The 11,199-nt window shown below is 60.2% G+C and overlaps 1 protein-coding gene and 1 long non-coding RNA gene across 2 annotated transcripts in view; both read left to right on the forward strand.

Annotated features, from left to right (window-relative positions):
* LOC144954005 (uncharacterized) overlaps nucleotides 1-4,986 on the forward strand; it is a 28,305-nt gene extending 23,319 nt beyond the window's left edge. The window contains exon 5 of the mRNA XM_078884588.1: nucleotides 4,780-4,986. Coding sequence (XP_078740714.1) covers nucleotides 4,780-4,986 — 207 coding nt within the window. The remainder of the gene's footprint in view (nucleotides 1-4,779) is intronic.
* A 185-nt stretch (nucleotides 4,987-5,171) lies between these two features.
* LOC144954004 (uncharacterized) lies at nucleotides 5,172-10,303 on the forward strand. Its single transcript, XR_013641000.1, has 3 exons — nucleotides 5,172-5,254; nucleotides 6,611-6,686; nucleotides 9,671-10,303. It is a non-coding gene; the product is annotated as an uncharacterized LOC144954004 (long non-coding RNA).
* Nucleotides 10,304-11,199: the final 896 nt, after the last annotated feature.

Raw genomic sequence — 11,199 nt, forward strand, 5'->3', positions numbered from 1 at the left:
CCAACACGCTGTTCCGGCATCGGCGCATCCACACAACATCATGGATGCACGCCGGGTCCAAGCAAGAACATCTGCTGGACTACATAGTGACGGACCAGCGGATGTGGGCCCATGTCCTTGACACCAGGACCTACTATGGAGCTGATCTGCCCACTGACCATCGACTTGTCATCTGTAAGATGCGCCTGCCATTCTTCCACTCTGGTGGTGGGTGTACACCCAGGACCCCATTCAAACCCATAGTGGCCTGGTCTCAGCTAGCTGATGAAAGTTGCAAGCGAGAATTTCATCATCACTTGCAGCTGGGGTTGGCATCGTCCCCCACTCCTCCTGATGTTGAGGGTAAATGGGCGAGGTTTAGGACTTAGGCTCATGCAGTTGCAATGGCTGCTTTGGGTATGCGGTCCAAACCTCCCTAGAGACCCTGGCTGACAGAGGAGTTGTTCAGGATGGTTGAGAAAAAGCGACAGGCCCACTCTCATCGTCTACAGCATCCCACGTCGGAGAATGAGGAGGCTTACCGCAGCCTTCGCTCGGAGGATCGGTTGCAGCGCCACACCTATCACCATCCTTGGGGGAAAGAATGGTCATCTAATCTCCAACCCCCAGGAACAGGTTTTCAAGTTTGCTGAGCATTTCTGGGAGGTCATGGGGGAGGGGAAATCCCTTAGCCTGGAAAACATCGTGGGACAAAGTGGGGATGATCCTTCTGAGGCTGCGGTGCCTCAAATATTGGAAGAAGAAGTCACCCCCTGTGAGTGGCTGGCTGAGGTGCCGTCTGTTGAGGAAGTACTGAAGGCGATCCAGAGTCTGAGACCAGGAATGGCACCGGGCAGAGATGATCTCCCAAGCGAAAAGCTGAGGGAGGGTGGCGTTTGTGCACAGACTGCCCTACATGACATCATAACAACAGTCTGGACCACTGGACGGGTTCCGCAGGACTGGGAGGATGCCCTGGTGGTCCCCCTCTTTAAGAAGGGGGACCGCACAGACTGTAACAACTACAGGGGCATCTCACTCCTCAGTGTGAGGCCGGGAAAGGTCCAGGCAAGGATTATTCAACATCGCCTTGCTAGGCACGCTGAGGAGAGGCTTGCGGAACCCCAATGCGGTTTCAGGAAAGGGCGGTCCTGCACGGATGCCATATTCTCTGTCCGTTTGCTACAATCAGAGGTGTAGGGAATTCCAACAAGACCTACATCTCTGCTTTATTGACCTGGTCAAGGCCTATGATACCATCAGTAGGCCTGGGCTCTGGGTTGTTCTTTGTGCTTTCAGAGTCCCTGACCCTCTGCTCACGATCATTAAGGACCTTCATGATGGTGAGTGGGCCCGGGTAAAACTACGTGGCCGGGAGTCGGAACCATTCCCTGTTCACCTTGGGGTGCGACAGGGATGTCCTCTGGCTCCCACATTTATTTCATTTTTTTTTCGACCACGTAGTTTGAGAAGCCTTTGATGGCTGTACCGGAGGAATTTCCATCTGACACAGATACAATGGGAGACTGATCGATGCCCGGGTGCGGTCCATGGATGGCTCCCCATTGGTCAACCACGTTATGTATGCCCATGATGGGGTGATTTATGCTCACTCAGAGGAGGAGTTGGAGACGCTTCTGCTGAGACTGGAGCGTGCCACCAAAACTAAGCACCTGCCTGGGTATTTTGTGCCATCAAATGCTCAATTGGTGATGGGGCAGTTGTGTAGAGAGTGGAGAGTTTCCCATACCTGGGCAATGTGCTGATGATCAGCTCTTGTATGACAGCAGAGGTCTCATTCCGAATCAGTCGAGCGGCATTATCTTTTCATTTGCTGCCTAACGCTGTGTGGAAGCTACCTAGTCAGTCGCTCCATGCAAAGCTTTGGGTCTTCTCGGCCATGGTCATGCCCTCCCTTCTCAATGCTTGTGAAATGTGGACCCCCCTAATGGAACATCTTTGCCGGTTAGAAACATTCAGGCTGGCCTGCCTACGATCCATCCTGGGTTTAACCTGCAGGCTGGATTGTGTGAGGAGCTCATGAATCCTTGAAAGATCTGGGCAAAGTCCCATCGGTGAGCACCTCCGGCAGGCAAGGCTGCGTTGGCTGGGTCATGTAGCCCGCATGCCCAGCCACCGCATGCCTAAACAGCCTTTGTTCGGCCGGATCGAGGGGGCTAAACGGGCGCGGCACGAGCTAGAGAGGAGATGGATTGACGTGGTACAGGAGGACGTGGAGCTGAGTGGACTTGCCGATGACCGGTACCAGCGGTGTCAAGATCGGCCTCAGTGGAGGAGGCTCGTGAAGGACGCTACTGGGCAGTTGGAGGCAACAACGGAGGGCGGAGGAGCGACGCTCACAACAACGAGCGGAGTGCCGGGTGGCTAAAGCACAGCAAGTTGGCACAGTAGGGGGCACAGGTGGTGCATCAGCCAGTCATCTCGGTCATCTCGGTCAGTCGACCCGTGGCACCTGCTGGGTCTGCCCCGTGACCTCCTGCCAGCGGGCGTTCGACACTTCACGTGATAGCCTCAAGGTGCACATGGCCTGGCACAAGCGTCGTGGTGACGTCACCGCCACTTAGTGGCGAATGGCGGTTGTTGTTGTTGTTGAAGGAGGTGGAGGAGGTGTTGGTGGTGGAAGAGGAGAATAAGGATGTGGTGGAGGAAGAGGTGGTGGTGGAGAAGGTGGAGGAGGAGGAGGTGGAGGAGGTGGAGGATGAGATGGTGGAGGAGGAGGTGTAGGAGGTGGATGAGATGGTGGAGGAGGAGGTGGAGGAGGAGATGGTGGAGGAGGAGGAGGTGGAGGAGATGGAGGAGGAGGTGGAGGAGGAGGTGGAGGAGATGGTGGAGGAGGAGGTGGAGGAGGAGGTGGATGAGATGGTGGAGGAGGAGGTGGAGGAGGAGATGGTGGAGGAGGTGGAGGAGGAGGTGGAGGAGATGGTGGAGGAGATGGTGGAGGAGGAGGTGGAGGAGGAGATGGAGGAGGAGGTGGAGGAGGAGGTGGAGGAGATGGTGGAGGAGGAGGAGGTGGAGGAGATGGAGGAGGAGGTGGAGGAGATGGTGGAGGAGGAGGTGGTGGAGATGGTGGAGGTGGAGGAGATGGTGGAGGAGATGGTGGAGGAGGAGGTGGAGGAGGAGATGGAGGAGGTGGAGGAGATGGTGGAGGAGGAGGAGGAGGTGGAGGAGGTGGAGGAGGTGGAGGAGGAGATGGTGGAGGAGGAGGTGGAGGAGTTGGAGGAGGTGGATTCTTTGATGAGACCACGACGAGGCCTATGAAGCTGCCGATGCTGAGTCTGTCGAATAGACGGAGGTCACCGCATCATCATCATCGTCATCATCATCATCGTCATCATCGTCGTCATCGTCGTCATCATCATCATCATCATCGTCATCATCATCATCGTCGTCGTCATCGTCATCGTCATCGTCATCATCATCGTCATCATCGTCATCATCATTGTCATCTAGAGTGACACACTCTCTGTGTTTACAGCTACTGCTGCTGCTGTTGTTGTTGTTGTTGCGTAGTTTGTAGTTTGGTGTCCTTCCCCCGCACCTCTGATTAGCTCGGTTGTCTACGTACGGTGCCAACGAAGTTTAACACCCAGACACAGACACACACACAGACACACACACAGAGACACACACAGACACACACAGACACACACACAGACACACACAGACACACACACAGACACACACACAGACACACACACATATACACACACACAGACACACACACAGACACACACAGACACACACACACACAGACACACACACAGACACACACACAGACACACACACACAGACACACACACAGACACACACACAGACACACACACATATACACACACACAGACACACACACAGACACACACACAGACACACACACAGACACACACACAGACACACACACACACACACACACACAGACACACACACAGACACACAGACACACACAGACACACACACAGACACACAGACACACACAGACACACACAGACACACACACAGACACACACAGACACACACACAGACACACACACAGACACACACAGACACACACACAGACACACACACAGACACACACAGACACACACACAGACACACACACAGACACACACACAGACACACACACATAGACACACACACAGACACACACACATATACACACACACAGACACACACACAGACACACACACAGACACACACAGACACACACACAGACACACAGACACACACACACACAGACACACACAGACACACACAGACACACACAGACACACACACAGACACACACACAGACACACACACAGACACACACACAGACACACACACAGACACACACACAGACACACACACAGACACACAGACACACAGACACACAGACACACACACACACAGACACACACAGACACAGACACACACACAGACACACAGACACACACACAGACACACACAGACACACACAGACACACACAGACACACACACAGACACACACACAGACACACACACAGACACACACAGACACACACACAGACACACACACAGACACACACACAGACACACACACAGACACACACAGACAGACCCCCCCTCCCCTCCCCCCTCTCCCCCCCACTACGAGCTGGAGTTGGTGCGACTGACCTCCCCCCACCCTCCACCCCCCCCCCTCCACCCCCCCCCTACCACCCCCCCCCTCCACCCTCCCCTCTCTACCCCCACCCCCCCTCCCCCCAGTACGAGGTGGAGCTGGTGCGCCTGACCTCTGACCTCTAACCCCTCTCCCCCCCCAGTACGAGGTGGAGCTGGTGCGCCTGACGGAGCGCCTGGCGCTGGCCACGCGCCGCCTGCAGCGCTACGAGGAGCGCCTCGTCCAGCAGGAGGGCGACATGCGGCGCCTGCAGCGCGACTACGGGGAGCGCCTGCGCAGCAGCGAGAGCCGCCTGCTGCAGCAGCAGCGGGACAAGGAGGCGCAGCTGGGGCTCATCATAGACAGGTAGTGGGGGGTAGTGGTGGGGGGTAGTGGGGGGTAGTAGTGGGGGGTAGTGGGGGGAGCGCCTGCGCAGCAGCGAGAGCCGCCTGCTGCAGCAGCAGCGGCACAAGGAGGCGCAGCTGGGGCTCATCATAGACAGGTAGTGGGGGGGGGTGGTGGGGGGTAGTGGGGGGTAGTAGTGGGGGGTAGTGGGGGGAGCGCCTGCGCAGCAGCGAGAGCCGCCTGCTGCAGCAGCAGCGGGACAAGGAGGCGCAGCTGGGGCTCATCATAGACAGGTAGTGGGGGGTGGTGGTGGGGGGTAGTGGGGGGTAGTAGTGGGGGGTAGTGGGGGGGGTGGGGGGGTAGTGGTGGGGGTAGTGGGGGGGTAGTGGGGGGGGGTAGTGGTGGTGGGGGGGTAGTGGTGGGGGGGGAGAGTGTGGGGAGCGGTGGGTGTAGTGGTTAGCGCCACGCTGCGCTATGAACCTGGCGACCCGGGTTCGATTCCCGCTCACGGCCAACGCCGGTGACGATTATCTGAACCGGTCCTGGGCCTCCCCTAGGTCGACTCAGCCTCAAATGAGTACCTGGTGTAGCGGTGTGTAGTAAACATCGCCACTGGGGAGACAAAGGCGGCCGGGCGCGGTGCTGGCCACCCACCCCCCCTCTGTGTGTGTGCCACAGTGCCGGTAGCCTTCATAGGTGCTACTCGCTAACAGCACTTGCCCCTACAGTCTGTTAGAGGCTATAGGGGGATCTTTGTCTTTTATCTAGTGTGTGTGTCTGTGTGTGTGTCTGTGTGTGTCTGTCTGTGTGTCTGTGTGTCTGTGTGTGTGTGTGTCTGTGTGTGTTGTGTGTGTGTCTGTGTGTGTGTGTGTCTGTGTGTGTGTCTGTGTGTGTCTCTGTGTGTGTCTGTCTGTGTGTCTGTGTGTGTGTGTGTGACTGTGTGTGTGTGTGACTGTGTGTGTGTCTGTGTGTGTGTGTGTGACTGTGTGTGTGTGACTGTGTGTGTGTGTGACTGTGTGTGTGTGTGTGACTGTGTGTGTGTGTCTGTGTGTGTGACTGTGTGTGTGTGTGTGTGACTGTGTGTGTGTGTGTGACTGTGTGTGTGTGTGTGACTGTGTGTGTGTCTGTGTGTGTGTGTGACTGTGTGACTGTGTGTGTGTGTGTGACTGTGTGTGTGTGACTGTGTGTGTGTGTGACTGTGTGTGTGTGTGTCTGTGTGTGTGTGTGTCTGTGTGTGTGTGTGTGTGACTGTGTGTGTGTCTGTGTGTCTGTGTGTGTGTGACTGTGTGTGTGTGTCTGTGTGTGACTGTGTGTGTGTGTGACTGTGTGTGTGACTGTGTGTGTGTGTGTGTGTCTGTGTGTGTGTGTGTGACTGTGTGTGTGTCTGTGTGTCTGTGTGTGTGTGACTGTGTGTGTGTGTCTGTGTGTGACTGTGTGTGTGTGTGACTGTGTGTGTGACTGTGTGTGTGTGTGACTGTGTGTGTGTGTGTCTGTGTGTGTGTGTGTCTGTGTGTGTGTGTGTGACTGTGTGTGTGTGTGACTGTGTGTGTGTGTGTGACTGTGTGTGTGTGTGTGACTGTGTGTGTGTGTGTGACTGTGTGTGTGTGTGTGACTGTGTGTGTGTGTGTGACTGTGTGTGTGTGTGTCAGGCTGATGGCGGTGGAGAGTCGTCTGGGACAGGAGGGAGCTGGCAGCCAGGCTGACTCCCAGCAGAGCAAGCTGAAGGTGAGGCAGCTGCCACTGGGGGGCCCCTCAGGCCGCGTCTTCTACAGGTCGCCTTGTACCACACAGAGAGTGGGTGGGTGGGTAGGTGGGTGAGTGGGTGAGTGGGTAGGTGGGTGGGTGGGTAGGTGGGTGAGTGGGTGAGTGGGTGGGTGGGTAGGTGGGTGAGTGGGTGAGTGGGTAGGTGGGTGAGTGGGTAGGTGGGTGAGTGGGTGAGTGGGTAGGTGGGTGAGTGGGTGAGTGGGTAGGTGGGTGAGTGGGTAGGTGGGTGAGTGGGTGAGTGGGTAGGTGGGTGAGTGGGTGAGTGGGTGGGTGGGTAGGTGGGTGAGTGGGTGAGTGGGTAGGTGGGTGGGTGGGTAGGTGGGTGAGTGGGTGAGTGGGTGGGTGGGTAGGTGGGTGAGTGGGTGAGTGGGTAGGTGGGTGGGTGGGTAGGTGGGTGAGTGGGTGAGTGGGTAGGTGGGTGAGTGGGTAGGTGGGTGAGTGGGTGAGTGGGTAGGTGGGTGAGTGGGTGAGTGGGTGGGTGGGTAGGTGGGTGAGTGGGTGAGTGGGTAGGTGGGTGGGTGGGTAGGTGGGTGAGGTGGGTGAGTGGGTGGGTGGGTAGGTGGGTGAGTGGGTGGGTGGGTAGGTGGTGGGTGAGTGGGTGAGTGGGTAGGTGGGTGAGGTGGGTAGGTGGGTGAGTGGGTGAGTGGGTGGGTGGGTAGGTGGGTGAGTGGGTAGAGTGGGTGAGTGGGTAGGTGGGTGAGGTGGGTGAGTGGGTAGGTGGGTGAGTGGGTAGGTGGGTGAGTGGGTGGTGAGTGGGTAGGTGGGGTGAGTGGGTGAGTGGGTAGGTGGGTGGTGGGTAGGTGGGTGAGTGGGTGAGGTGGGTGGTGGTGTGAGTGGGTGGTGGTGAGTGGTGGGTGAGTGGTGAGGTGGGTGGGTAGGTGGGTGAGTGGGTGGGGTAGGTGGGTGAGTGGGTGGAGTGGGTAGGTGGGTGAGTGGGTAGGTGGGTGAGTGGGTGAGTGGGTGGGTGGGTGGTGGGTGAGTGGGTGGTGGGTGAGTGGGTGGGTGTGGTGAGGTGGGTGTGGTGGTGTGGGTGGGTGGTGGTGTGAGAGGGTGAGTGGGTGGGTGGGTAGGTGGGTGAGTGGGTGGGTGAGTGGGTGGTGGTGGTGGGTGAGTGGGTGGGTGGGTGGTGGGTGGTGGGTGTGGGTGGGTGTGTGGGTGTGTGGGTGGTGGTGGTGGGGTGGGTGGGTGGTGGTGGTGGGGTGGTGGGTGGTGGGTGGGTGGTGGTGGGTGGGTGGTGTGGTGGGTGGGTGGGTGGGTGGGTTGGTGGGTGAGTGGGTGGGTGGGTGGTGGGTGGGTGGTGGGTGAGTGGGGTGGTGGGTGGTGGGTGGGTGGTGGTGTGTGTGGGTGGGTGGGTGGTGGGTGGTGTGGGTGGGTGGTGGGTGTGGGTGGGTGTGGGGGTGGGGTGGGTGTGGTGGGTGGGTGGGTGGGTGGGTGGTGGGGGTGGGTGGGTGGGTGGGTGGGTGGTGGTGGGTGGTGGGTGGGTGGTGGGGTGGGTGGGTGGTGGGTGGTGGGTGGTGGTGGGGGTGGTGGGTGGTGGGTGGGGGTGGGTGGGTGGTGGGTGGTGGGTGGGTGGGGGTGTGGTGGGTGGTGGGTGGGTGGGTGGTGGGTGGGTGGGTGGTGGGTGGGTGTGGGTGGGTGGTGGTGGTGGGTGGGTGGTGGGTGGTGGGTGGGTGGGTGGTGGGTGGGTGGGTGGTGGGTGGTGGGTGGGTGGTGGGTGGGTGGGTGGGTGGGTGGGTGGGTGGGTGGGTGGGGGTGGGTGGGTGGGTGGTGGGTGGGGTGGTGGGTGGGTGGGTGGTGGGTGGTGGGTGGGTGGGTGGTGGGGGTGTGGGGGGTGGGGTGGTGGGTGGTGGGGGTGGGTGGTGGGGGTGGTGGGTGGTGGGTGGGTGGGTGGGGGTGGGGTGGTGGGGGTGGGTGGGTGGGTGGGTGGGGGTGGGTGGGTGAGTGGGTGGGTGGGTGGGGGTGGTGGGTGGGTGGGGTGGGTGGGTGGGTGGTGGGTGGGTGGGTGGGTGGGTGGGTGGGTGGGGTGAGTGGGTGGGTGGGTGAGTGGGTGGGTGGGTGGGTGGTGGGTGGGTGGTGGTGGGTGGTGGGTGGGTGGTGGGTGGGTGGGTGGGTGGGTGGGTGGGGGGTGGGGGGGGGTGGGTGGTGGGTGGGGTGGGTGGTGGGGGGTGGTGGGGGGTGGGTGGGTGGGGTGGGTGTGGGTGGGTGGGGGGTGGTGGGTGGTGGGTGGGTGGGTGGGTGGGGGTGGGTGGGGTGGGTGGGTGGGTGGTGGGGGTGAGTGGGTGGGTGGGTGGGTGGTGGGTGGTGGGTGGGTGGGTGGGTGGGTGGGTGGTGGGTGGGTGGGTGGTGGGTGGGTGGGGGGTGGGTGGTGGGTGGTGGGTGGGTGGGTGGGGTGGGTGGGTGGGGGGTGGGTGGGTGGGTGGTGGGGTGGTGGGTGGGTGGGTGGGTGGGTGGGTGGGTGGGTGGGTGGGTGGGGGTGGGTGAGTGGGGGGTGGGTGGGTGGTGGGTGAGTGGGTGGGTGGGTGGGTGGTGGGTGAGTGGGTGGGTGGGTGGTGGGTGAGTGGGTGGGTGGGTGGTGGGTGGGTGGGTGGGTGGGTGGTGGGTGAGTGGGTGGTGGGTGGGGGTGGTGGGTGGGTGGGTTGGGTGAGTGGGTGGTGGGTGGGGTGGGTGGGGTGGTGGTGGTGGGTGGTGGGGTGGGTGGGTGGTGGGTGGGTGGTGGGTGGGTGGGTGGTGGGTGGTGTGGTGGGTGGGTGTGTGGTGGGTGGGTGGGTGGGTGGGTGGGTGGAGTGGTGAGTGGGTGGGTGGGTGGGTGAGTGAGTGGCACCGCCACGTGGTTTGGCGCTCCCACCACCACACCAACAACACCACCACCGCCAACAACACCACCACCAGCACCAGCACCACCATCACCAACCCCCCCTTCTCCCCCTCTCCCCCGATTCCCGCAGGACATTGCTGGTGGTGCTGGTGGTGTTGGTGGTGGAGGTGTTGGTGGTGGTGTTGTTGGTGGTGGTGGTGTTGGTGGTGGTGGTGTTGTTGTTGGTGTTGTTGTTGGTGGTGGGCGGGGCGGTGGAGGTGGGACACCCTCGGACATCAAGGATCGTGCCCAGCAGCTCTGGAGCGGCTTGCCGGGCGCCACCACCACCACCGTCACCACCGCCACCACCGCCACCACCGCAACAACCACCACCACCACCGGAGGAGCAGCAGCGGTGGTGGCGGTGGGCGGCAGAGCGGTCGTGCCGGGTTCCGGCGGGCACCACCACCACCACCACCACCCTCACCACCCTCACCCTCACCACCCTCACCCTCACCACCCTCACCCTCACCACCCTCAACCTCACCACCACCACCACCACTCACGGCCGACCAACAGCTCCTGCTAAGAGCGAGTGAGGGGGGAGGTGGGGGGTGACATCACTACCACCACCACCGTCACCACCACCACCACCACCACCGTCACCACCAGCACTACCATCACCACCATCACCATCACCACCACCATCACCACCGTCTGCTGCTGGATGGTGGTGGTGATGGTGGTGGTGATGGTGGTGGTGGTGATGGTGGTGGTGTGGTGGGTGGGGGTGATGAGTAGGTGGGTGGGTGAGTGGGTGGGTGGTGGGTGGGGTGGTGAGTAGGTGGGTGGTGAGTGGGTGGGTGAGTGGTGTGTTGGGTGGGGTGGTGGGTGGGTGAGTTAGTAAGTGAGTGGATGGGTGGGTGGGGTGGTGGGTGGGTGGGTGGGTGAGTTAGTAAGTGAGTGGATGGGTGGGTGGGGTGGTGGGTGGGTGGGTGAGTTAGTAAGTGAGTGGATGGGTGGTGGGGTGGTGGGTGGGTGGGTGAGTTAGTAAGTGAGTGGATGGGTGGGTGGGGGTGGTGGGTGGGTGGGTGAGTTAGTAAGTGAGTGGATGGGTGGGTGGGGTGGTGGGTGGGTGGGTGAGTTAGTAAGTGAGTGGATGGGTGGGTGGGGTGGTGGGTGGGTGGGTGAGTTAGTAAGTGAGTGGATGGGTGGGTGGGGTGGTGGGTGGGTGGGTGAGTGTAGTTGGGGATGCGTGGGAGAGTGGTGAGTGAGTGGTGAGTGAGTGAGTGAGTGGTGAGTGAGTGAGTGAGTGGTGAGTGAGTGAGTGAGTGAATGTGAGGTTAGTGGTAAGTGATGTGATTGGTGAGTGAGTGGTGAGTGATGTGAGTGGTGAGTGAGTGAGTGGTGAGTGAGTGGTGAGTGAGTGAGTGGTGAGTGGTGTGAGTGAGAGTGAGTGGTGAGTGAGAGTAGTGAGTGGTGAGTGAGTGGTGAGTGAGTGAGTGAGTGGCGAGTGAATGGTGAGGTTAGTGGTAAGTGATGTGATTGGTGAGTGAGTGGTGAGTGATGTGAGTGGTGAGTGAGTGGTGAGTGATATGAGTGGTGAGTGAGTGGTGAGTGAGTGGTGAGTGAGTGAGTGGTGAGGTGAGTGAGTGAGTGGTGAGTGAGTGAGTGGTGAGT

Source organism: Lampetra fluviatilis, unplaced genomic scaffold (genome assembly GCF_964198595.1).
Source record: "Lampetra fluviatilis unplaced genomic scaffold, kcLamFluv1.1 SCAFFOLD_932, whole genome shotgun sequence".
NCBI classification, from domain to species: Eukaryota; Metazoa; Chordata; class Hyperoartia; order Petromyzontiformes; family Petromyzontidae; genus Lampetra; species Lampetra fluviatilis.